At 42.6% G+C, this 27670-nt stretch overlaps 1 protein-coding gene across 1 annotated transcript; it reads right to left on the bottom strand.

The window, feature by feature from the left end:
• Positions 1-409: 409 nt before the first annotated feature.
• LOC311243384 (dolichol-phosphate mannosyltransferase subunit 1-like) lies at positions 410-26152 on the bottom strand. Its single transcript, XM_084332600.1, has 9 exons — positions 25999-26152; positions 25256-25355; positions 17041-17074; positions 7321-7397; positions 5286-5311; positions 3409-3504; positions 2825-2893; positions 2538-2652; positions 410-1155 (listed from the first exon to the last, which is right to left on the bottom strand). Exons 1-9 carry the CDS (start codon positions 26130-26132, stop codon positions 1051-1053), a joined length of 756 nt encoding a protein of 251 aa, XP_084188726.1. The 5' UTR covers positions 26133-26152; the 3' UTR covers positions 410-1050.
• Positions 26153-27670: the final 1518 nt, after the last annotated feature.

Raw genomic sequence — 27670 nt, 5'->3', positions numbered from 1 at the left:
CATCCAACTACAACTGCTAGGAACCTAAAAAAGGACAATAACACTACCTTATGCATACTGCACCTTATGAGATACTGTGATATACTGTGAATACTGTATATTTCAGTTAGTTAGATAAGTAAATTATATTGACTTGTTATTTTGTTTACACTGCTTGTGTTTTTACTACCTGTACCTCCTCCCTCCCCCATGCTGCTATGATGCCTGCATTTCCCCAAGGGGATCAATAAAGGAACATCTTATCTTAAAACAGACAACGTTTCTTTTTGTCATGTGGGGATCCACCAGTGTTAGACGCCACATATAGGGCTCGTCATTTGAGAAAGCAGGCCTTTTAATAAAATCATTCCCACGTAAAACATTTGGGTATATAAATCAAGAAGAAGGAAAACAGTAGCAATTTCAGGCGTTAGGAAACAAAACTAATTTTATTGTATACAATCACAGGTCTACCAGTTAAGTGTACGCGGATACCCATTCACCAACTATGCAGTTAACGTGGAACTCTTCATCAGCCGTCAATATATGCAGTTAACGTGGAACTCTATCGGCTCTCTTTGGAATGATATGCGGGGCACACTTTGTTCAGATTTAATAAGGGGAAGGATGCAAAGCATTCTTGTCACCTTCACTACACACCCTTTAAAAACCCATTAACGTGTGCCCTACGACACGGTACAAGGAGAATATGTCACGTTCCAAAGATATGGAGGAATATTAAATACCATGTGCCAACAAAGGGGGGAAACTGTGCCTCCTCACCCCTCATATCACTCCACAAGCGACAGGCGTGTGGGCTAGTGCTTAGCCTGTATTCTCAGGTAAGAGCTGATCTAGACTCCCTTTTCGCCCATCCAATAATAACTTAGCGACGGTGGACAAGGTACACCAGATCAGCCCTCCTCACCTGAACCACTTGGGGGGCATTTTTTCCACATTGTTCCATTTATCCATTAACAGAGAACCTATTGCATTAAGACGGCAACCTTTAACAATAAAGACACGTGACTTTGGGCCGCGGCGTCCCGTCCGAGTCAAACGCGGCGTCGATCATGTGGTCGCGAAGAGAGTCAGCAGTCCCTTCACGAACGACACGATCTCGTTCCCTCCCAGTTTGGACTCTCCGTAAACTCGGTCCACAAAGGATATCGGTACCTGTTTTTGGGAGGAAGCAGATAGAAAAAAAAAGTCTAAGTTATGTTTATTGTCATTTTTCCATTGACATGGAAGCACGAGATATAGTACTCAGGTCTCAGTTATAGCCATTTGAACTAGATATATACTAAATAAATAAATACTGATCCTCATGACAGACATACAAACTGATTCAATAAAAATCCAGTAGAAACTAATCATTAAAAAAAAAAAGTCAATAAAACAGTGAATTGATTCAATAGCAAACTAATCCATTTCAATAAAAACCTAGTCTAATTCAGTAAACACTGATTTAATTCAATAAGACTAATATGATTCACTGATTAAAAGATTAAAAGAGATAGGTGCCATAAAGTGCTACAGTGCAGTGTGCTGTAGCACTTTATGGCACCTATCTCTTTTAATCAGTGAATCATATTAGTGATGGGATACTGACAACACGTACCCACACAGCCACGGCCAGTACAGAATAGCAGGTCGCGGGCCACAGTACGGTACGCACAGCAAGAATAATGTATTTGAGCGTACCTACTCCTCTACAATATTCACAGTATTTATTTTACTAGGTGTTCCTACCTATATGGCTGCGGTGCCATATAAACACAGCTCATTGGCCACGGTTGTCCTTTATTAATGATAATCACGTGTTATTTGAACTTTAAACACCTGTCGTTTTGCCTAGCAAAATGTCATGGTGATAAATTATGTCATGGAATACTATGTGTATTCAGGACTCGTGGAAACCTTTATTTTGCACTGAGTGGATTGTCATGGTTAAATAATGAGAATGAATGAATGAATAAATAAATAAATAAATAAATAAATAAATAAATAAATAAATAAATAAATAAATAAATAAATAAATAAATAAATAAATAAATAAATAAATAAATAAATAAATAAATAAATAAATAAATAAATAAATAAATAAATAAATAAATGAATGTGATGTCAATTAAAAAATAATAATATGACAATAAAAAACATTGGCCGGAGTCTCATGGCCAGTACAGAGACTCAGAAGGAGCTTCTATCCCCAGGCCATCAGGATGCACATGCAACACTAACCCATCCATTCTACATTCATTGCACACAATCCACATGCGTGTGCTCACTTTAACATTCACTTGAGACACTTTTTACTTAACACTAAGACTTTTTACTATACACTATTTATTACTAAAATATTTGCACTCCATCTCTACCTCATTTTAGCATTTTTTTCTTTTTGTATATTTTGTATAATGTTTGGTCTTTATTCTTTTTACTTTCTCTCATATCTGTATCTCTCTCATACAGAACCAAGCATTTCACTGTAATGTACATATGTGACAGATAAAATAAAACTTGAAAGGAAATGAATGAATGGAAAGAGGCCTCACCTCTCCGATGGTGTAGTTGAGCTGCCTGGCCCGGACGATCACCTCCATCTGGAACACGTAACCCTTGGACACGCAGCGCTGCATCAAACTCTCCAACACCTTCTTCTTGTACAGCCTGAGGTCGCTCACACAAACACACACAAAACAGTTGGTCGAGCTACGCATCCATGTTTGAGACCATGCACAGAGTTATGTTTGAGACCCACCCACCCACCCACCAACACATACCCACACACACACACACACACACACACACCCACCCCCTCCCAGTGTCTCCAAACACTTACCTGAAGCTGCCTGTAAGGTCTGATGCACCAGGTCTGAGCAGAACCTGAGTCACATAGTTAGCTCCCCGACTGTGTGTGAGAGAGAGAGAGAGAGAAGAGTGAGAATGAGAGAAAGGAGTGAGAGAGAAAGAAGAGAGATACACATAGAGAGAGATAAGTAAGAGAGACCAGTAAGAGAGAGGAGAGAGAAAGAAGTGAGAGAGAGAGAAAGAAGTAAGAGTGAGAATGAGAGAAAGGAGTGAGAGAGAGATAAAGAAGAGAGAAAAATAAGTAAGAGTGATAAAGAGAGAAAGTAAAAGTGAGTGAGAGAGATAATGAGAGAAAGTAAGAGAGAATGAGAAAAATAAGAGTGAGAGAGAAAGAAAATAAGTAAGAGTGAGAGAGAGAAAGAAGTAAGAGAGAAAGGAGTGAGAGAGAGAGAAAGAAAGAAGGGCGAGAGAGATAAATAAGTAAGTAAGAGTGACAGAGAGAGAGAGTCACAAAGACACGGATGCAGACAGAGTAAACCATCGACCTCAATCTCATTTATCGCAAACAGGATTTAATGGAAGACAGGAGAGTTGGAGGGGGAAGGAAGGGTTCACCTGATGACTTTCCTGCGCAGGTCCCAGCCGTACACGCCCCCGTTTCCTCTGTATCGAGTTCCAGAGACCAGGTCATAGTCCCCCTCTCTCTGCTTCCTGATGAGCGAAACAAACGCACCCCTCAGTAGGTCAAACGTCTTTCTGCCATCACACAATTTTTTTTTCCAGAACCAATATTTATCTAAATAGCATATTCCACCTCTGTGAGATGGTCTAAAACATAAAAAATGTATAATAATTTTGTTACAGCAACTTCTTTTAATCACTTGACCTGCTATAATCCATTATAATTGATCATGGAAAAACTGCCTTTTAAGCTCAGAGAGGATTGTAACTAGCAGTGTACAGTAACCCCTCCAATGTACAGTAATTTACCTAGTATGGTTGTCAATATTCCAATGTACAGTTTTGCTTGTTTGTACAGTGTCCCCCCCCCAACCCCCTCCAATGTACAGTAAATTACCTAGTATGGTTGTCAATATTCCAATGTACAGTTTTGCTTGTACAGTTGTACAGTGTTTCCCCCCCCAACCCCTCCTACCCAACTACCCCCCACCCAACCCCACCCAACCTCACCCAACCTCCTCCAATGTACAGTTTTTACGTCAAATGTATATACTCTCTTTTCTGGACTCTTTTTGTATCACAAACAGTACTGTATTTGCAAATCTGGTATGTCATAAATGTATAGATGTAGCAGTACTGTCTATCTGTATGTCATATATGTCCTGATGAATTGAAAATGGGGGACCCTGATGTAAACAAGACGAAAGTCTTTCTCTGGTCTGCATCCCCTTAACAATTGTGTGTATTGAGCTGTACTGTATTGTACCCATTCTGCAATCTGTTAATAAAGTTTTCAATCAATCAATCAGAGAGAGCGCTCGCCCAGCTTTGGCCTCATCGAATTCCTAATAGGTGACGGCGCACCCATCGCCTTTTGGTTAAAAACTCAAAGGTCCCAAGCGGGAAAAAATAATCAGCTTTCACACGGTTGTAGTCGAGACTTGGGGCAACGTTTGGATGCAAAAACCTCGTTGTTGGCTCCTATTTTAAGGGGAGCAGCGGTTTCAATGAAAAACGCTGACGCCATTTTGACAGGCATTTCTCCCAACAAATCATCAACCGACAAACGCCATTGTGCGCACACAGGGGTCGGCTACAGTCCGAGTGGTTGTTTGTTCTACCAGTTGAAAGTGTCGTCCGGGACTTTGGCTTTTTTGTGAGGGAAGTGGCCCGAAAATGTAAGGAGTCGATACTGTGAGAGCGGAGCTCCCGTTTGATTACATTCCGGCAGAACGCTTGACCTCCCTCCCCTCAGTACGTGGATCAGCTTCAGATGCACACTTAATACATACAGTACATACACAGAATCAGTCTGTACCTTCAATACGAATGTGACCGGGCCCAGTGGTAAGATACTCATGTCTGGAAGTCAGATGGCGAGAAAATGAATGAAATGTTTTAACTTTTTTTCATATTCTCATATTCGCTAACAGTTATAGTATCTCTAAATAGTAAAAACCTTTGTTTAAAACACCTAGTACCTGACTACCAAGGTGTTAAAAATGCAGCCAAACTTTAGATAGGATTTTCTCTGTTTTTCTCTGCTCTGACACTCTAGATTCAAATAAGCATATCTTCTTCAAATATTTTCTGTACTTTCATAATCTGTAAAAATCTGAAAAATAACCGACAGAGACTTGCTGGGCTCGGTCACAAAAAGCACAGAGAATCTGAGGACGACTTAAAACATAGTAGTTGTATTTCACAGATCCAGACCTCGGTATATTCATTCATCAATACAGCACAAAGTGAGTCAAAACATTAGTACATTAAACACAAGACAGCAAACTGAGGTTTAGAGGAGGACTTACTCAATGAATTCAGGGATGAATTTAGGCTGCAAGCAAAGAGAGAAACAACCATCAAATAGAATACAATAGAAAAAAAACAATGTCCTGCTCGTACGTACATCGAAATTCTGACCACAGAAATCAAGTTCTCAGCTACAGTAGAGCAGTATAAGGTATTATATTATTAGGGATGCCCCGATCATGTTTTTTGCCACCGATACCGATCACCAATCGTCTATGAGCCATATCGGCCGATACCGATAGTTTTTGGTTTTATAAAAAAAAATTAAACATATAATTTCATCGCCACCACCAGTCAAAATGCTCGCTATCTGCAAACAGCTCCACTGTCTGTGTGTACTCGAGTAGCCTCCAGCTAGAGCCAGGATTCTCCGGCGCTGCAGCTGGACCCTATTTGTATACTCTGCTTTGGTCAAATCACATTCAGCATGCCCTCATGCGATGCAAGCCAGGGGCTCGAATATGCATCGAATCAATGTTATAAGACATTGATATCAGGAACTATCTGTAGCTACTGCTAGCCGGCTAGATAACATTAAGACAACGCCTCAGTGAACTATTTAGTTTACTGGGACATTTCATATAGAGCTAACGTGAGCTAACGTTGGCTACTGAGCTAACGGAGGTATCATGCACTCGACTATTGCTGGAGCATTTGTTGATATCAGCAGCTATCAGTAGCTAGACAGCTAGATAACGTTAGACAATGCATCATGTATTAAACTAAAAGTGAATAGTTGACTGGGTCATTTAGTTTAAACAGTAACGTTAGCTAGGTAGCTAACGTTAGCTCACGGAGGTCTCATGCACTAGAGCAGACTATTGCCGGAGGCAATAGGAGCCTCTGTGTTGATACGGGTAAGGGAGGGGCAGGGGAGGAGGAGGAGGGGGAGGAGCAGTGTGCTGCAGCTCTGTGTGTCTGAGAGAGAAGTCAGCGAGTGAGATCTCCGCTAAGAATTGGATAATGTTTTTTGATCGGTTTTCACGATCGGCGAAAATAAAGCATTATCGGAATTCACCAATCTCATATTTATACTGAATATCGGCCGATACTGATCGCTGTCCGATCGATCGGGGCATCCCTATATATTATAGTTATAGTGAAATGCTTGGTTCTGTATGACCCTCCTGAGAATGTGCAAAAGTCAAAAACTAGTTGGAAAAAGTAAAGACCAAACACTATACAAAACAAATATTTTCTAAATGCAAGAAAAAAGTAATAAAAAAAATAGTGATGCACGATATATCGGCCGCCGATATAATATCAGCCGATATGGCAGTTTTTTTACACATCGGTATCGGCCCGATATCAAGATAGGGCCGATATGGGCCGATATTTAAAAAAAAATATATATATATATATATTATTTTTTTTTAATAATTTTTTTTTCTTTTTACATGTTTTGGCCTTAAAGTTTCAAAATATCAGTCATTTCTGAAAATAAGTTACAAAAGTAAAATAATTATGCGTTTTGGAAAATAGCTCTTTATTTGATTATCATATAAAAGTGTTTTCTATACAGAGATATCGACATCGGTAAATATGAACAGCACAGCAATATTAATATCGGTATCGGCTACAATTTTCACATCGGTGCATCACAAAAAAAAAAAAATGCTAAAATTAGGTAGAAGAGGTAGTGCAAATTTGTAGGAATAAATAGATCAAATAAATATGGTGTAATGTTTAAAAAGTGTCTAAAGTGAGTGAATATCTAAGTGTTTAAAGTCAGCCTGACGGCCTTGATGACTTTAAGTTAAATGGGACTCTCCTCCGGGGGCACTATAACACATTGTGTTAAGGGAGACCCTACAAGTTGTATTATGTAACACGTTCGTTATATATTATGCAACAGAGCTGAACACGTCCAAAGATATTCTGATTAATATTGCAGCCGTCCATGACACACTGTTGGCATAATAAGCACAGGGCTTGTGGGTTCGAGGCCAGATGAAAGCTCACCTCAGGTAGAAACGCGCGCGCACACACACGCGCGCGCGCATATACACACACACACACCGAGGCTCCACTCACGTGATGAGACAGGTCGGCATCCATGATGATGATGAAGTTGCCCGTGGCGTGCTTCATGCCATGGATGTAGGCAGTGCCTGGTGGAGGAAACAAAGGCTCATCAGCGGTGATGAAGAGGACGGTGTGTCTCCTGCTGCCGAGGAGGACGCAATGCCATTACTTCACCACCGGGCAGGTCAGCTGCGGTTTGGCTGAAAGATAAATATACCCGAAAATGCCCAAGAGGAAGGGGCGGGTGTCCTCTTGTCTGCACACGTGTGTGTGTGTGTGTGTACCTTCCCTTTAAATACAACCACCTGTACACGGGTGTATACCCTCCCTTTAAATACTGTACTCTGTATGTGCATTGTGTATACCTTTAAATACTAACCTCTGTGCACGTGTGAATACCTTTAAATACTAACCTCTGTACATGTGTGTATACTTTTAAATACTAACCTCTGTACACGTGTGTATACCTTTAAATACTAACCTGTCTGTACACATGTGTATACCTTTAAATACGAACATATGTGCGGGGGGGGGCGGAGCCAGGCGTTCATGGGGTGAGACGTGTTTCACGGGAGCTCCCTATTATCGTGCGGAAAACACTGTCACCCCACTAGTCTTTATTTTATTTTTTATAACTTTTCGTGATGTCGAAGCCGGGAACAAGAGCCAACAACGCTTCAGCCGACAAAATGGCACCGGGCCCGTCCTCGCTTTCGCCTGAGATAAGTGAAATTCTCTCGGTCGTGACCAAACTCCATGCGGACTTTGAGGTACGCTTCGCTGATGCTCAGATGAAAGCGCAGGCGGAACTTTTTGATTCCTTCCATCGGGCAATGTCGGAGGAAATCAGGCTGGCGGTAGGTCCGTTGAAAGAAAAGATGGAGTCGCTACACGCTGCCGCCGCAGCTAACGCTAGCGAACTAGCTTCGCTAACGGTTGAGGCCTCTCAACAAGGTGAAAGGATGGCGGGTCTAGAGAGCTCCCTGCTGGCTACGCAGGCTGACGTCGGCAAACTACAGTCGGTAATTGTGGAACTGCAGTCCAGGGAGAGACGATACAACATCAGGATTGTTGGTGTACCGGAGGGCAGTGAGGGAGGACGTCTCTCGGAGAACATGCCGGAGCTGGTGCAGAGGATACTGGGGAAGGATGTCCTTCCCGATCCGCCCTTGTGTGAGTCGGCCTACAGAGCGGGCAAGACCAGTCCTGGTGTGGGCAAGGAGCCGAGGCCCATCATTGTCAAGCTAAACAGGCTACAACAGAGAGAACTCATCATGCGGTCAGCCCGGGCCAGAAGGGGGGATCTGGGTCTCGACAATCACAAAGTGGCCATTTTCGAGGACTTCACGCCGGAGGTTCAGGCACAGAGGGGCGAATACAAACTGGTCATGGCCAAGCTATGGAAACTGGGCTTGAGGCCTACGCTATTCGCCCCCGCAAGATTGTCTGTGCTATGTAAGGGCGATGACCGTCGCTCATTTTGGTCGTTGGCCAAAGCGGAGGAATATCTCGGGGGGTTGGTCGAGACGGTGGCTTGATAGCTTTGTCGGGTGAGTGGCTTGGCGTTGTGGACCTAAATACATTGTTAGGGCGGACTACTCGCAATTGCTTGTTATCAGGCCCAGACAGGCTAACTACCAGCTGCCCATCCGAGCTCTATGGAGGCTAACGAGCTAACTGAACAATGTACATGACAGATTCTAGCGTGCTAGCCGGATTCATCACTAGCTTACGCGCTGGCCTCGGGCTGGCTAGCGGGCTGCGTCTATCGTCTGCGCCGTGACATTCGAGACCCGTTAATGTTTACGTATTTTGGTTGCTGTTGCTGTTCAAAGTGACATTGGTTTGCACAATTCAATGGTGATCGGGTCCTTAACTAACTTCTTGTATGCTTTTATTTTTATATCCAGGATGTTTTGAGCCTTGGGCTCCAATAGTAGAAGGTCGGTTGAATATACATATACAATATATGATAACAGGTTGGGTCGGGTATAGCTTTGCTTGCACTCTGGCCATAACCCTCTTTTCCTTTTCTTCTTATTGTCGCTGTTTTTATGTCATCTGTATGCGCGATTTAAATGTGATCCGATTCTGCCTTAGACTATCTGCTGGTTATTATGTCTTCAATTAACGCACCGGACTGCGACTTAACGTTTGGCGGTTTATTTGATCCGCTCCACCAGTGCACCACACACACACATATCTCCCGTTACCACAACGCTTTAATTTAATTTTGTTTTGAATTTTCCTTTATCCATTTATGCTATGATGTTGCAAAATTGATACGCAGACTCTGAGGTAGATGGTTACAGGGTTGATGTTGAGTTATTATATAAAAATTGCTATTTTTTCCATTATAGTTGTCTCATGTTAGGGTCAAGGCTCACGGTGGTTCTCGACCGAATATACATACAAAATATATGATAACAGGTTGGGTCAGGTTTAGCTTTGCTTGCACTTTAGCCATAACCCTCTTTCCTTTTCTTCTTATTGTCGCTGTTTTAATGACATCTGTATGCGCAATTTAACTGAGATCCGATCCTGCCTTAGACTATGCTTTAATTTGATTTTGTTTTGAATTTTCCTTTATCCATTTATGCTATAACGTTGCGCCATTGATACGCAGACTCGGTAGTAGATGATCACAGGGTTGATGTTGAGTTATTATATAATAATGGCTATTTTTTCCATTATAGTTGTCTCGTGTTAGAGCCAAGGCTCACGGTGGTTTTCGACCGATATCTTTATTGAGATTAATTTTTATTTTTATTTGTGTTTATTGGACTAGTGGGGGTTTAATCAGGGGTTTATCTAGAGGGGGGTCGGAGTGGAGAGCGTCTTATTGGATCCATGACTCCAGTGGGTAATGAGAGGAAGATGACCATCCTCAGTGGATGGGGCATAGGGAGGGGATTGGAGAGTGGGTATAGGAGGGTTAATAATAGGACGGGTGGGTTAGGGTTTAGAGTAGAAGGAGGGTGGGTTGTAACTGGGGTGGTATTGTTCTGTGTTTTATGTACTGTTGTCTTATATGTGTGTGATTGTTCCTCCTCTGAACTCCTGAGATTGACCGTCTGGGCCCGCCTGGATCAGCGCCTCGAGCCTCAGCCTAGCTGCACTGGTATGTTCTCTACGCATTTAGACAAATTCGACCATGGCTAAATTGAATATTTTAATTTGGAACGCTGGGGGTCTTAACGCCCCTCACAAGCGTGCCAGTGTCCTTTGGTTATTGAAGAGAAGAAATATTGACATTGCTCTCCTTAGTGAGACGCATTTATTGGTAGGTGATGTGTCAAGGCTGGCAAATCGACAATATCATGTTATCTCCTCATCCTCAGCCGAGGATAAGACGAAAGGAGTCGTCATAGTTACAAGACGTAACCTTGATATCAAAGTCCTGGACTTGTGGTCGGACACGGAGGGAAGGATTACTATAGCAAAAGTTGAGTTCTCTCATAGGAAGATGGCAATAATAGCATTGTATGCCCCTAACACATTTGATTCAGCGTTCTATAATACAATCACGAAGAATTTGTTGGAACTTACTGGATACGCTCTCATTGTGGGTGGCGATTTTAATGCGTGCTGGGATGCGGAGATGGATAGGTCCGGGTCCTCTGAAACAAGCGACCAACAACGGTCCTCTAAGGCCCTCAGGATGTGGGCCCAGGACACTGGGCTCACAGACCTATGGCGCATATCCAATCCCACCCTCAAGGATTACTCTCACCTGTCAGCCAGACACAAAACCTTCTCTCGAATAGACTATGCATTCGCGTCCCCTAATATGTTTGATAGTTTCGACGTCTCATTGGTTCCCCTGGCTCTCCCGGACCACAAAGGGATTTTCCTTACGGCAACCTTTGGCAGGCTCTCCACGAGAGCTCCCAGATGGCGTTTTAACTCAACCTTGTTAAAGAACGATGATTTCTGTTCTGAGTTCAGGAGTAAACTAGCTGAATTCTTGCAGATCAACGTTGGCACGGTCGAAGACCCTAGGGTCCTGTGGAACGCATTGAAAGGATTTATCAGGGGTCATGTCACACTTTTCGCCTCCAATTTGCGAAAATCCCGGTCAAAAAAACTAGAAGGACTGGAAACATTATATGCGGACCTATACGCATCCTTGCAAACTAACTATAGTGAACGACTAAACACACAACGTAAGATAGTCAAGAAAGAAATAAACTCCATACTTAAACAACAGTCTGAGTTCTTGATACATAGGACAAGACAAAATTACTACTTTCACGGCTCCAGGCCTAGCCATCTATTGGCAATGAAAATACGCTCGAATGATCATTTCTCGGATATCCCCTCGATCAAGACGAGACAGGGTACAGTCACTACTGATTCGAAAAAGATCAACGACACTTTTAAAGAGTTTTACTCAGTTATATAGCTCAGAGGTTAATCTCGATGACTCTAAATTTGAATCGTTCATTGGCGGGCTTGAGATACCCCACATTTCTGAGGAAGAGGCCAAGGAACTGGGGAAACCGATCACTCTTATGGAATTGAGGGAGACGATTGCTGAAATGCAGAGGGGCAAGGCACCAGGCTGGGATGGTATTCCACCCAAGGTGTATTTAGCTTTCTGGGACCAACTGGGTCCATTGATGCTCGATATGATCAATTATGCTATCGAACAAGGGGAGTTCTCAAGAGATGTCAACATGGCGTTGATTTCCTTACTTCTCAAGAAGGACAAAGATCCCAATGATTGTGGTAGCTATAGGCCCTTGAGTCTTCTCGGGGCCGATTTAAAAGTGTTTGCCAAGGTGCTGGCCCGCCGCCTGCAAAGATTTATGACGGTATTGGTACACTGCGATCAAACTGGTTTTATCCCGGAGCGCCTGGCTGCAGATAATCTTAGGAGGCTGTTGCATGTAATCGATAACAGTAAAGACAATACAGCTCCGTCCACAGTTCTGTCTTTGGATGCCATGAAGGCGTTTGACAGACTTGAGTGGTCATACCTGTGGAAGGTACTTGAGGTCATGGGTCTTGGAAAGAGTTTTATTCATATGATTAAAGTCCTGTATGCCTCGCCGTCTGCGATGATACTGACAGGCAAAAACTGTTCCACACTCTTTCCAGTCTCCAGATCTTCTAGACAGGGTTGTCCTCTGAGCCCAGGACTGTTCGCGCTTTCCCTCGAACCATTGGCCCAATTTATTAGGCAATCGGAGGACATCGTCCCCATAATGGTCAATAATACTCCACACAAAATTGCTCTCTATGCGGATGACCTGCTGATTTTTATGGACAACCCCTCCCGGTCGGCCACAAAATTATTGAGAATAATCGACGACTTTGGTAAAATGTCAGGCTTTAAGATTAACTGGAACAAATCAGCCTGCCTACCTCTTAATGAGCTGGCCAAGGCGGTACGACTACCAGCTGATATCCCCATAGTAGAACATTTTAAATACTTGGGCATAGAGATATTCCCCACGCTGAATCAAACTACTAAGTACAACTTCACGGGTACTTATGATAAAATACGCCAGGATCTAGACAGGTGGTCGTCCCTTCCTAACTCCTTACAAGCCCGGGCTTCCATAATCAAAATGAACGTCCTGCCTAGGATACATTTTGTTAGCTCAATGCTCCGCCTGCCCCCCCCAATAGACCACTGGCGCAAGGTACAATCGATGGTATCTAAGTTTATCTGGAATAACAAACGCCCGAGAATCAAAAGGGCTACTACTCAACGTAGGAAACAAGATGGGGGCCTCGCAATCCCTGATTTTAAGCTTTATTTCTAGTCCTTTTCACTGAGACCTCTGATGTGCTGGCTAGACCCTGTAGAGGCTGTATCGTGGCACTCCTTAGAAGCGGCGGCAGTCTCACCGCTAAGATTGCAGGATGTAGTGTACTCCACTGTCTCTATTTCGAAATGCCGGCTGAGGTATGGACCAATCATAACTCACGTGATCCAAACGTGGCGTAATGTACAGAGGTCGTGTGGGGTTAAATGCCCATGGCACCTGGACTCTCCAATTTTTAATAACCAGCAATTACTTGTTGGGCACAAGCCGGTTAATATTCCTCAATGGCAAAGGAGGGGAGTGCATACTCTGGAGGATATTTATGATAAGAACGGCCTCCGTGCGTTTCAGGACTTAAGAGAATTTTATGATCTTCCCGGCGAGTCCTTCTTTCTTTACCTTCAACTAAGGTCAGCACTGAGGGCGCATGGTGTGCCGTGGGCTCAAGCTTTGCACCCACACCCCTTCCTCAGGTTCATAGTGGACAGGACGACATCCAGAGGGTTTGTCTCAGACTTTTATACGCTCTTAATTCAATCCACGTATAAAAATGTATCATTGGCGTGTGGATATCCCGGAGTTGGACCCCGAGTTTGACTGGGATGATGTTTGGGCAAATGTGGCATTATCTTCCCGCAACCCCAATCACCAGCAAATAAATTTTAATTATATTCATAGGACCTATCTAACACCTAGGAAGCTATTTGCTATGGGCCTGATAACCGACTCTCGGTGCACTTTGTGCTCTCAAAAGGCCACTGGCACTTATATGCATATGTATTGGGATTGCCCACCAGTGGCCCGCTTCTGGAGGTCAATAACGGACAAACTTTCAGATCTGTGTGGCTTAACTATCCCATTCACAGCTGTTACGCTACTCCTGAACGATATAACGACACTACATGCGTCCGTTCAACTAAAAAGGGTTGTCCTAGCAGGTGTCACAGCAGCGAAGAAGCTAATAGCAATGAGATGGAAGGAGCCTGAGAAGCTTACAGTGATTAACTGGTCCCTAACACTATTGGATGTGATTTATCTTGAGATATCCACGGCGCGGGTGATTGGGGTGGGTCAGGCAGGTATTGACCTGTGGTTTGCAGCAGCCGAAAAGGTCAGGACCGCCGTGTGCGGCTGAGCGGGGTTGAGGTGCGTGTTCGGGTGAGTCCGGGGGTCTCTTGGGAGGGGGAGGAGGAAATGTTTTGTCTGTCTTGTCTTTTGTCTTGTCCTCTTGAGTTTAGCTGGGGATTTAATGGGGGGGCAGCTATTTAACTATTTCTTCACTGTTTGGTCACTTTTACACGGTCTCTGTGAGTCTATGGAACACCTCTACAGGTTTTTGTTTTTTTCATGAAGGTTCATTGCTCTGTTTTCGGGTTGTGTTCTCAAAAAGTGGTCCTTGTGGTGAATTGGAGATGTACGTTTTATTAATATAAGGTCACACAGCCGGGAATCGGGGCTGAACACTGGGAAAGACCATTTATTAGATAGTACCCCTTGGATTTAGAATTTAGAAGGTTGAACTCTGTTTTCTTTTCTCTTTGTCTGTATAAATTGTTATTCTGTATTATTATTGTTTTTGTTATTTTCTTGTGAAGTTCTATGTATTGTGATTGTGTTTAATGTGTTGTCCTGTTTCATGTGAATAATAATAAAAAAATGTGATAAAAAAAAATACGAACATAATGTGCATGCGTGTATACCTTTAAATATGATCCTGTCTGTACACGTGTGTATACCTTTAAATAATATTCTCTGTCTGTACAAGTGTGTATACCTTTAAATACTATCCCATCTGTACACGTGTGTATACCTTTAAATACTATCCTGTCTGTACACGTGTGTATACCTTTAAACACTATCCTGTCTGTACATGTGTGTATACCTTTAAATACTATCCTGTATGTACACGTGTGTATACCTTTAAATACTATTAAAGGTGCAATCCTTATACAACGTAAATGCACCTTCTGGATCTACTGGTATGCGCTTGGTTGACGCGCTCAGATAGCAGCACTCGGGAGATCGGATTTTGTATGAGACATTTATTTTCCTTTCATATTTTCCATATAGATCTTCGGATTCCAATAATCCCCACAATGAACCATAGGAAATGTTTATCTTACCGTTTGACGGCGAAATCATATTGTAGAATCAAAACAATCAAAACATAGGCTGCTCTGCAGCGGTCAAAAAACCGTGTCGCCACATACCAAACATTCTTAGAACACTGGCTGTGTGACGGCCAGCCCATTTTAAACACCTGATGCCTGTTTCCCCAAATTAGCCACATGCATCTCAATTGGCATCTCCCTAATTAGCTTATCAAAAATATAATAATTACAACAATACATGATCACAAAACCCATTATGTATATAAGTCATGACTTCATTCATACCGATAACAATAATAATAATAATTTCACAACCATACATTTGGCACTAACAGTGATTATATAGATTATGGCATTTTAACTGCTTCTATAGGCTATGTATGAAATATATGAAATATAGACTATAGACCTATACAATTATTTACAAAGTAAACAAAATCATACATTTGGCTCCAACACTATACTCTGTCTGTACATGTGTGTATACCTTTAAATACTATCATCTGTCTGTACATGTGTGTATACCTTTAAATACTATCCTGTCTGTACATGTGTGTATACCTTTAAATACTATCCTGTATGTACACGTGTGTATACCTTTAAATAATATCCTCTGTCTGTACATGTGTGTATACCTTTAAATACTATCATCTGTCTGTACATGTGTGTATACCTTTAAATACTATCCTGTCTGTACACGTGTGTATACCTTTAAATACTATCCTGTCTGTACACGTGTGTATACCTTTAAATACTATCCTATGTCTGTACACGTGTGTATTACCTTTAAATACTATCCTGTCTGTACACGTGTGTATACCTTTAAATACTATCCTCTGTCTGTACATGTGTGTATACCTTTAAATACTATCATCTGTCTGTACATGTGTGTATACCTTTAAATACTATCCTGTCTGTACATGTGTGTATACCTTTAAATATTATCCTGTATGTACACGTGTGTATACCTTTAAATAATATCCTCTGTCTACGTGTGTATACCTTTAAATAATATCCTGTCTGTACACATTTGTATACCTTTAAATACTATCCTGTCTGTACACGTGTGTATACCTTTAAATACTATCCTGTCTGTACACGTGTGTATACCTTTAAATACTATCCTGTCTGTACACGTGTGTATACCTTTAAATACTATCCTGTCTGTACATGTGTGTATTACCTTTAAATACTATCCTGTCTGTACACGTGTGTATACCTTTAAATACTATCCTCTGTCTGTACATGTGTGTATACCTTTAAATAATATCCTGTCTGTACATGTGTGTATACCTTTAAATAATATCCTGTCTGTACACGTGTGTATACCTTTAAATACTATCCTGTCTGTACACATGTGTATACCTTTAAATACTATCCTCTGTCTGTACACGTGTGTATACCTTTAAATAATATCCTGTCTGTACACATTTGTATACCTTTAAATACTATCCTGTCTGTACACGTGTGTATACCTTTAAATACTATCCTGTCTGTACACGTGTGTATACCTTTAAATACTATCCTCCGTCTGTACACAAACGACACCTCTGGAAGGCTTGATTCCAGCGTCCCAGAACCACACCCTTCCATCCTATCTCTCTCACTGACCATGACCCACATGCAGAGAACTAAAAACGAATGCAAAACGTATCAGATCGGTACTCGTTATTGGACGATATTTTAAAGTCAGTACTCGGAATCGCCAATAAAAACGTGGTATTGGCGCGTCCCTCAAATCAAATACAGATGTAATCCGTTTTCCAATCTCAGGAAGTCCTATTACTTCTCTAGTTCTGGTTTGTTATCAAGTCTGCCTTTCACTCTGTAATCACACTGACCTAGTCCCAGTTTCTTCTCTCTTGGTCGAAGAACCTGAAAGACAGAATTAGGAGGGAGAGAGAGAGAGAGAGAGAGAGAGAGAGTTACTTTCACATGTAACATTTGTTTTAATAGAACTACACTGGGTCGATCAATTGGATTACAAACCTTTATTTAAACTCGAAAGGCAACTGAGGTTTCCCTCATTTACAGTCAAGTCGAGTGTACGTACTGTACAGTAATAAGCTAAAGAAAGGCATAACATCACACAGCATATAAATCCATAAGATGACAAGACTAGGCAAAAGTAAGGATAACAAAAAAATTAAAGGGGTTCCGGTTCCGGGTCGAGTAGTCGCTCATTGCCACGATGTGACTCCCGTATTTTTATATTTAGTCCTAAAAGCCTCTTTTTATATTTTCAACTCGGTTCAACCTTTTTGTATATACCCCCTTTATGTTTCTACCTATTTATTTTGGCTGCAAAAACCATAATGGTGACGAGACAACTGAGAAATGAATCCAAGAAGGACGACGCTCCCGCTGATATAACCGCCATTGCTGGGCTAATTGAAGAGCTCAGGCAGTCCTTAACCAACGAAATCAGAGCGTCCGCTGCCTCGCTCGAAACCAAACTCGACAGCCTCTGGACGTCGGTTAACGACCATGCCGAGCGTCTGACCTCCGTGGAAGACGGCTTGAATACTTGGACTGGCAGGGTGGACGAGCTAGAGGCTAGGTGTACGGCGCTAGAAGAGAGCAATGACAAGCTAAAGGCTAAGCTAACTAACGTTGAGTGCCGGAGTCGCCGGTCTAACATTCGCATATTAGGACTGGATGAGTCCGTTCATAGCGACCAGCCCAGCGACTTTTTTGCGGAGGTACTGGTTGAAATTCTGGGGAAGGAGGTCCTCCCTACACCACCCGAACTGGACCGGTGTCACAGGGCCCTTACTGCCAAGCCAGCACCCGGTTCCAGGCCTAGAGCGGTTATTGCTCGCCTACATCACTATCGAATAAAAGAGAGGATTATCTGGGAGGCATGGAAGAGGAGGGGAACGCTGGAATACAGAGGGAAACCAGTCCTAATCTTTGAAGATTACTGTCCTGAATTCGCGGAGCATGGCCCCCTCTACAAGCTAGAACTCAAGCCGTCTCTTCAGTTCCCTGCGAGACTTATCATCACGGCCGAAGACGGCACGAGAAAACATCTTTCATCGCCTGACGACGCCGTAGACTTCTTGAAGACCCGGCGTAAAGGGGCCTCGACACCGGCCTCACCAGTACCAAACGAGGTACTGGTGAGGCTACACTCTGCTAGCCACACACATGGCAATCGCGTTTGCGGCCAGAGGAGTCATCATCTGCTGTTGACCTGCTAGGCCGCTAAAATGTCAGACGAACTTTTGCACAGCGCCCTCTCCTGACACAGCGGTCTAATTGCGCCATGACAAGGCAGCAAGCTACTCTGTGTGAACCATAGGAAACAACGGACCTGTCAGCAGAGTATCGCCCTCTTCCAGCCTGGTGGACGTACAGTACTGCACACGTTTATCATGCAGTACACAGGTAATTTACCCCCCCCCCCCCCCCCCCCATTTTTCTCTTGCTATGGTTCTCTTGACCTGCTAGGTCTCTTGTCTAAACATAGCCATGTTCTTATAAGGTTTAATGTGAACTTTTCCATTTACTCTACGTTTTGAGGCTTTTTCTTTTTTTGTTTATGTTTGGGAGTGTGGCAAGCAGCCACTGAGAGAGTAATCTACTTATGGTAGGTTTGAGGGTTTTAGGCCCTATGGTGAGTCCCTGTGTTGTTGGGGAAAGGCCCACCGGTCCCGCACCTTTATATGTTTTTTATGTATGTTTTATGTATGGCTCAGGACACATGTCTACTACTGAAAATATTTGTTTTATGTATGGCTCTAGGTACATATGCTTAGTGGTTAAAATAGGTGAATTTGGTGTGCCCACAGGCCTTTTAATGTCTGCCCCGTCTACACAACCCCTAATATTCTATGGCTATGGCTAACTCCGAGAGCTTTAAGCTCTGCTCCTGGAATGTTCAAGGTCTTCAGAAACTAGCGAAAAGGAAGGCGATTCTGACCTTTTTAAAGAAGGAGAATGTTTCTATTGCTTTATTACAGGAAACCCATATGGGACCCAACGACGCCGCTAAACTCCAAAAGAGTTGGGTGGGACAGGACTTCGTCCACAAACTAACAAACCTCTGAGAATGCTTTTGTGGGCGGAGACTTTAACTGTCACCTTATACCGTCTCTTGACAAACTCCCACCCAGTTCGGCTCCCCCCTCTAGGCAAGCAAAAATGCTCTCCTCCCTATGTACAGACATTGGATTCTCAGATGTCTGGAGAACGCTTTGCCCATCCGAACTGAAGTTCACCTTTTTTAGCGGCCCACATAAGAGCAACAGTCTTCATCCCTTCCTCTAAGCTCTTTCTGGTATCGTCCTGCACAATCGGAAGTATTGTTTTATCGGATCACGCCCCTATATATCTGGTCTACTCCTTGTCAGAAGAGAGGGCGCTGTCGAGACGTTGGCGTCTTAATCCATACCTCCTCAAGGATGATAGGTTTGTCTCCTATTTCGAATCCAAAATGCCAAAATGTTCTACTCAATTAACTCACATTCTACGGATAACCCGTCTCTGCTCTGGGAAACATCCAAGGTCTTTACTCGCGGACTGATTATGTCTTACGTATCATCCATGAAACGCAAGAAAAATTAACAATGCAAACTTCTTGAATCCAAACTAGCCGACCTTGAGAATCAACATTTCACGTTTCAAACCCAGCCCCGGCTGTGCTTATAGAGCTTACGGCCACCAGAACTGCGTTAAACACTCTTCTGATCCAGGACGCCGAATACTCTCTTAAATTTGCCAGACAGAGAATGTACGAACACGGTGACAAGCCTGGCAGGTGCCTAGCTAACTTGGCAAAAAAGAGGGCTGACACCCAAGTAATAGCCTCAATCTCGGACTCAAACGGGGTCAGGTCCTTTTCTGAGTTTGCCTCTTTCTATGCCCAACTCTATAGGACTGAACGACCCGATAGTGCTCTCTCTGACATGCAAGCTTTTTTCGCTGACTTGCACCTCCCTAAGGTATCGAAAGATCAGAACTTGCTCCTTAACGCCCCAATTACGAAGGAAGAAACTCTGTGCGCCCTTAAGGGTATGCCATCTGGTAAGGCTCCGGGCCCGGACGGTTTCGGATGCAAATTCTATAAGGAATTCTGTCATATTCTCTTGGATCCCCTGCTGGCAATGCTTAATCATTCCTCTGAGGTTGGGATATTACCCCAGTCCCTACGTGAGGCTAATATTTGCCTTCTCCTTAAAAAGGGTAAATGCCCTGAAAAGTGCGCCGCTTATAGCCCTACTTAATTCGGACCAAAAATTTCTCTCCAAGATCCTGTCCATGCGCCTAGAAAAAGTGCTCCCTTTCATTATTAACGAAGATCAGACTGGTTTTATTAAGGGTAGGCTCCTTAATATCATCCAAATGACTCGTGAGATAGACCACCCCGTGGTGGTTCTGTCTCTCGACGCGGAGAAGGCATTCGACCGTGTAGAATGGCCGTATTTGTTTCTAACCCTCGCTGAATTTGGCCTAGGAAACACTTTTATTGACTGGGTCAAGGTTCTTTACAACTCACGGATGACGGCGGTTCTGACTAACGGGCTTAGGTCTAACAACTTTCCTCTACAACGGGGGAACCCCCAGGGGGACCCTCTTAGCCCTTTACTATTTGACATGGCCATAGAACTACTCGCTCAGGCCATAAGGCAGTCAGCCGCAATCTCAGGTATTAGGTATCGGGATACAAAATTAACTTTTCCAAATCCGAAGCAATGCCACTTGGGACACTTAAATCCATTCCGATCCTGCCCGAGCCCTTCCCATTTCGCTGGTCGCCCTCCGGCTTTGTTTACTTAGGAGTATTTGTGACACCCACCTACGATACATTGTTTAAGGCCAACTTTCCCCCCCCTTTTAGACACCATAAGGGCAGACTTAGTTAGATGGGCCCCTTTACCAATCTCCTGGCTGGGTAGGATAGCCCTCATCAAAATGAACGTACTCCCCAGACTATTATACCCTCTCCAAATGATTCCAGTGCTGCTGACAAACAAGGTTATCAAGGTGCTAGAAGGCTGGCTAAGCTCATTCATTTGGAATGGGAAGAAACCGCGTCTGAAAATGGCCAAATTACAGATGGATGGTGAAGATGGGGGTCTAGACCTACCTAATATAAGACATTACCAACTAGCAGCACACCTTAGGGTACTTGTCGGTTGGTTCAGATCAGACCCACTATCAATCTGGCTAGACATTGAATCCTCGCAATCTAAGTCCCCCCTCTGGAACCTACAATTTATCAAAGACTTTAAGTCTGTTAGGAAAATATGCTCTAACCCCATCACACTATGCTCCGTCAAGGCCTGGAAGACTGTCCGTAAGGTGGAGGGCCGAGCTAAGCTGACCTCTCCTCTTACCCCGATCGTAGGCAATCCTGACTTTAAGCCAGACCAAATTGGCGGCGGCTTCAAGACCTGGCATACGCAGGGCATAACTAACCTTGGCGACTTGTTTGATGGCCAGACCCTAATGTCCTTTCTACAGCAGCGATATGGTCTATTGAAAACGGATTTTTTAAATACTTATAAATTTGGCAGTTTATCACCAAGGACACCTCACTGGTAATTAACAGTTCCACCTCGCAGGTGGAGAAAGCCCTCTCCTTGCAGATTCCTAAAAAACAAATATCTATTTTCTCTAAACCTTAATTCATCTTTATCTTCCCTTGTCACTAAACAGTCCTGGGAAAAAGATTTAGACATAGAGATAACGGAAGAGGACTGGCAGGATGCATGGACCTATGCAAAAATAATCTCGGTTTGCAACCGCACCAAGTCTATTCAAGTTAGGATATTACACCGCATTCATATAACCCCTGCCCTTAAAAGTAAAATGGATCCCAATGCGTCCCCACTCTGCTTTAAATGCAAGATAGAGATTGGAAACCACATCCACTGCTTTTGGTCCTGTGTAAAGCTCCAGAGCTATTGGTTCGACATCGTAGAGGAACTATCTGATATATTCCAGACCCCCATCGAACTGGATCCCCTGTGCCTCTTACTAGGCCTCCCAGATATTCATATTGCTAACTTCAAACATAGGAGACTGTTCAATCTGTTGACATTTGCTGCTAGGAAAAACATTATTTTATTCTGGATCAAGGATGAGGTCCCATCAAAGAGATCATGGCACAACATTATTATGGACTGTATTCCTTGTGAATACATCACATGTATGCTGCACTCCAAGTTGGACACTTTTTATGAAATATGGGACCCATATCTATCTCATATTGGACCTGCGCTATCCGCCACTGTACTCGGCGGGTTTCCTCATTACTCTTAGCCTCCCTAGAGATCACTACTGTCTTGTGTGTGGGTGCTTTGTGTCGTTGTAGAGGGTATCATAATGTATTATCAGTCCACTGGGTGCTATCATTGGCCAGGAGCCGACTCCCTAATCGCCACTATTGCTATATATATACACATTGTATAACATATGAAGCCATCTGAGCCATGTTTTTGTTGTTTGTCTTTTGTCATGTCTGTTAATGTACTTTTATAGTTTATATTATGTCTTTATTATGCTTATTGTTGTTAGTGCTAGTGTTGTTAGTGTCTTTGTTATTAAGTCTACTGTATTGTGAAGTCTTGTTCTATGTATGTTTTGAAAAAGGAAAATAAAAACATTTATAAAAAAATATAAAAATGTAAACATGTATAACTTGATTGACAAAGGTTGGAGATCAAGGTTTTAAACTCTGCAACAGAGGGGAGAATCTCAAGGGGACTGTTGGAGTTCACTCCATGAGCTAAGGGCATCATAGCGAAATGCAGATTTACCCTGTTCAGAGCAAACTCTGGGGGATCTTAAGTATTAATCTCAGTCACTCTCCTCATTGGACTTCTCTTTTTTATAGGTTATAAGTAGCCTTGACACAGAGACGTGATCTACTATACGAGACCACTATTAGGTCTTGCATTTATAGAACCTCTTGATTAGGAATGTCCGATATTGGCATTCAAATGTAATATCGGAAATTATCTGTATCGGTTTAAAAAATAAAATAAAATAAAAAATGTATTTAACCTTTATTTACCCAGGCAAGAGTGTAAGAACACATTCTTATTTTATTTATTGTCAAAAGTATGCATAATGTTGTGTTAATTCCATGACAAGAGCTATGTAATGTTAATTACCCGATTACCTTGGACAATATCGGTATATCGGATATCTGTAAAAAAGCCAATATCGAACATCCCTACTCTTGACACATACTTGTGCATCGTGGGTCTAACTATGTTACAAACATTTCCACTCTCCTCACACAATTGTTTTCTTGAGTGTTTTATTCCTTTCATGAGGTCAAGCACTGCTAGCTGGCCTCCCGGCCACTGCCACCAAGCCTCTTCAACTCATTCAAAACGCAGCGGCCCGCCAGATCTCAAACCTACCGAAGTCGGCCCATGTCACCCCACTTCTTAGGGACCTGCACTGGCTCCCCATTGCTGCACGTATCCGCTTCAAGGCCCTCGACCTAGCATACCGTGCGGCAAGGGGAACCGCTCCCGCCTACCTCCAGTCAATGGTCTCTAACTACACACCCTCAAGACCCCTACGCTCTGCATCTTCTGGCCGCCTCAGACCTACTCCTATCCAAGCTCCCGGAGGGTCATCAAAGAGAAGTCGCCTATTCTCAGTCCTTGCCCCACAATGGTGGAATGAACTACCCATCCCAGTTAGGACAGCCGAATCCCGTCCAATCTTTCGCCGTCGACTAAAGACTCACTTCTTCAACCATTATCTGAAATGATTAATAAAAAAAATAAAAATAAAATCTAACCCTGACTAACCTTACTGTCATGCACTTGTCCTAATAAACTAACCTACACTGTAACACGCAACACTTTGATGAACATTGTTACCCAGCTGATAGAGTTGTACCCTTCTTGCTGTCTTGTCGTACAGAACTTGTAAGTCGCTTTGGATAAAAGCGTCAGCTAAATGACTAAATGTAAATGTAAGTTTGCAAATGTGCCTGAGAAACATTATTGCTGTTCCATCTCTGCCGTGGTCTCCTTCACACTGTAGATTACTCACTGTATGTGTAAAGGAGGGGAGATAATAAGCTACTAGGTTATGAAATACAGGAAACCGAGAATCCCCTGGTGGCATACTATGATTTGAATATCGTCATTGTCAGATACATTTGGGAATAAAAAGGTTTTGCCTAGTTTTTTTAAGAAGAATAAGAACAAACTGTCAAAGATCGTTAACATTACAAGTAAAGTTAATGGTCCTTTAACCTTAAAGTTAAACCATGTGAGGCTGTCTTCGATGTTCCATGTTTATATTTTCCCAGGTGTATATGTATATTTTCCCAGATTATTTTTATATGTGTCTAACCTTGTTATCCACTAGGAGCAGCCTTGAACTCCTGGCAGGGGGACTGCCTCTGGAAACTAGCCTCTGGCTATAATTGTTGAATGTTCATCAATGTGCTTGTCCCTCTTAACAAATAAATTAAATTAAATGAATAGGGACATGGCTCTGCAAATATCGTCTGATCCTTTGCATTCCCTTCATGGTGAGTTTGACAAGCTTCCATCTGGAAGGCGCTATTGAGTTCCCCTAGGCCCAAAAAAACATATTTAAGAAGTCTTTCATCCCACATGCCATTGCTCTGATGAATTCATAGCTTTTCATTTGAACCATGATTAGGTACCCGACGGCTGAATCCCCGTCTGTGTTTGTGTTGTTTTTATTCTGTCAATGTATTGGGCTGTTTTGGGCCAATGTCTTTTGTGCCTGTCTGGTGTTTGTACACTGTGTTGTTGATTGTAACCATGGTGAAGCCAAAGACACATTTCCAAGAAAGTGGACAAATAAAAAGATCTATCTATCTATCTATCTATCTATCTATCTATCTATCTATCCATCCATCCATCTCGTGACCATGCAGATGTTGTTTGAGTTGTTTGGTCTGTTTGAGTCCTGATCTACCTTTCTATATATCTATATATCCATCTATCTACTGTATCTTCTTTGTGCGTCTCAGTCTTTTGTCCCCTCTCTAAGTCGATATGGATTTGTTCAGGATCTGTGGGCCGTGTTGCTCTCATCTTGACTTACAATCTTGTCGTCTCCATAAATCTTCTGTAATTGTTCTGCCACCTCCAGGGTACCATCTGGGCTGCCATCATCAATGACTATGACCTCATAGTCAAATCCACTGTAAAATAAAAATAAAAATGACACCATAAAAAGCTTGTTATTGGTTATGCATCTCTCTCTGTCTCTCTCTCTCAATTATCTTTGTATTTATTTTTAGTGGCATTTTTATGTTATTGCATTTTTATCTGCAAACAGGTGTGATATTATATGAATGTGTGCCTTCATCTGAACGAACTCATCTGAACGCTCTCTCTCTCTCTCTCTCTCTCGTCTGATTCAACCCTGCACTCACTACGGTCTGTTCACTACTACTAATACTGTTATCACTATCATCATTGCCCTACTACTTATTGCACTTTGTTCTATGTTCTGTTATTATTACTACCCATCTGTACATCTACGCTGCTATGTCACTTTGATTGATTGATTAAGGGGATGCAGACCAGAGAAATACTTTAGTCTTGTTTACATCATGATCAGGGTCCCCCATTTTCAATTCATAATGAAATTGAAGTTCCCCAGATGGATTAATTAATAAAGACACAATTGGCATGTAGCCTAGAAAATGAAACAGAGATCTGTCACCACTAATAGGCTGCTAAGCTAAGATGATGATCCAGTGTCCATCTGACGCCACTGTATTGACAGCTCATCACTGGCTCCTGTCCTGTCCTGTCGCCAATCACGTACAAACAACTCACCTTTCGCCGAAATATTTCACCAATAGCCAAACAATCAAAGGTAGATTCTCGCGTTCGTTGTAGGTAGGTAACAACACAGAGTATTTATCCCGATCTTCTCCCCGGCTTTGCTGTGAGGGTTTTCTACTCGCCATCGCAGCGGCAGCAACAACACGGACCCTTCTTCTGTGACGCTCACAGGAATAGCAGGTACACTTCCGGCTTATTCCCTTTTCAAAATAAAAGCGTGCGTTTCTTTATGACAAAACAAATTATATATTGGATTGATTGATTGATTGAAAATTGTATTAACAGATTGCAGAATGGGTACAATACAGTACAGCTCAATACACACAATTGTTAAGGGGATGCAGACCAGAGAAAGACTTTCGTCTTGTTTACATCAGGGTCCCCCATTTTCAATTCATCATAACATAATTATGACATACATCATGACATACAGGTAGACAGTACTGCTACATCTAGACATTTATGACATACCAGATCTACAAATATACAGTACTGTTATGATACAAAAATAGTCTAAAAAGAGAGTATATACATTTGAGGGGGAAGGAACTGTACATGGGAGGAGGTTGGGTAGGTGGGGTGGGGGGGGGGGACTGTACATTGGAGGTGGTTGGGGTGGGGGTGGGGGGGGTTGGGTAGGCGGGGTGGGGACGCATGTATATTTTCCCTAACGGAGTTGCACTTCCGCGTTTGGTTTGCGCGATCTGATTGGCCACTGACGTTTTTTTCAGCGCCAATCGCGTTACTCCTAACAATCGCGCCAGCAGGCTGTTACCCTAACCTTAACCAACTAACCCTAACCCTAACCAACTAACCCTAACCTTAACCCTAACCTTAACCAACTAACCCTAACCCTAACCTTAACCAACTTCGAAAGAGAGCAACTTCGAAAGAGTCGCCAAGCTTAACCAGTTTGTTAGGAGTAACGCGATTGGCGCTGAAAAAAACGTCAGTGGCCAATCAGATTGCGCAAACCGAACAAGGAAGTGCAACTCTGTTAGGGAAATATATACACGCGGTGGGGCCCCCACCGTGGGGGGGTAACTGTACATTGGATTATCGACGTTAATTTATGACAAAACGTTTATGACAAAACGTTTATATTTTGGACGCGTTGGAATATATCTATATTTTGGCCATGTGGAATATGGCCACAACAAATCTAAATATGATCCACTATTGTAACAAAGTCTGTTTATTCAGGGGGATGTACGGAATAAAAAAAAACGTTACACTTGGGCTTTAGCTAAAAACAATTAGTTGTTCTCTATCCATAGATAATGCATTTCTTGTAAAAATGTATTTACCATTTCCAGGAAAACTAATGTTGCACTTCATACACACACTGTATATATCTATCTATCCACATCTGTCTCACCTCCTGCATATAACTCTTGTTACATATCTGTAAAGATAGATACTATATCTGTACATATCCATTACCTACTCTCTTACTAGTTACGCTGCTGGCCAGTATGACTTACTTGGGTCTCATTCCCGAACGAAGTTACGACAAAATATTTCGTCTTAGCCAGATTTCGGCCCATTTAAGACATATTAGGGCTGGGAGTGGGAGTCCCCAAACTTTCCTGAGATCTTATTTGATCGTGGCTGAGAGCAGATTTAAGAGTGCTGAGGAGCACACTTAAATATGCTCTCTCAG

The sequence above is a fragment of the Notolepis coatsorum genome (assembly GCF_963971535.1).
Source record: "Notolepis coatsorum genome assembly, chromosome: 17".
NCBI classification, from domain to species: Eukaryota; Metazoa; Chordata; class Actinopteri; order Aulopiformes; family Paralepididae; genus Notolepis; species Notolepis coatsorum.
Note: the sequence above shows the minus strand (reverse complement) of the source record. Positions and strands in the feature narration are given on the sequence as shown.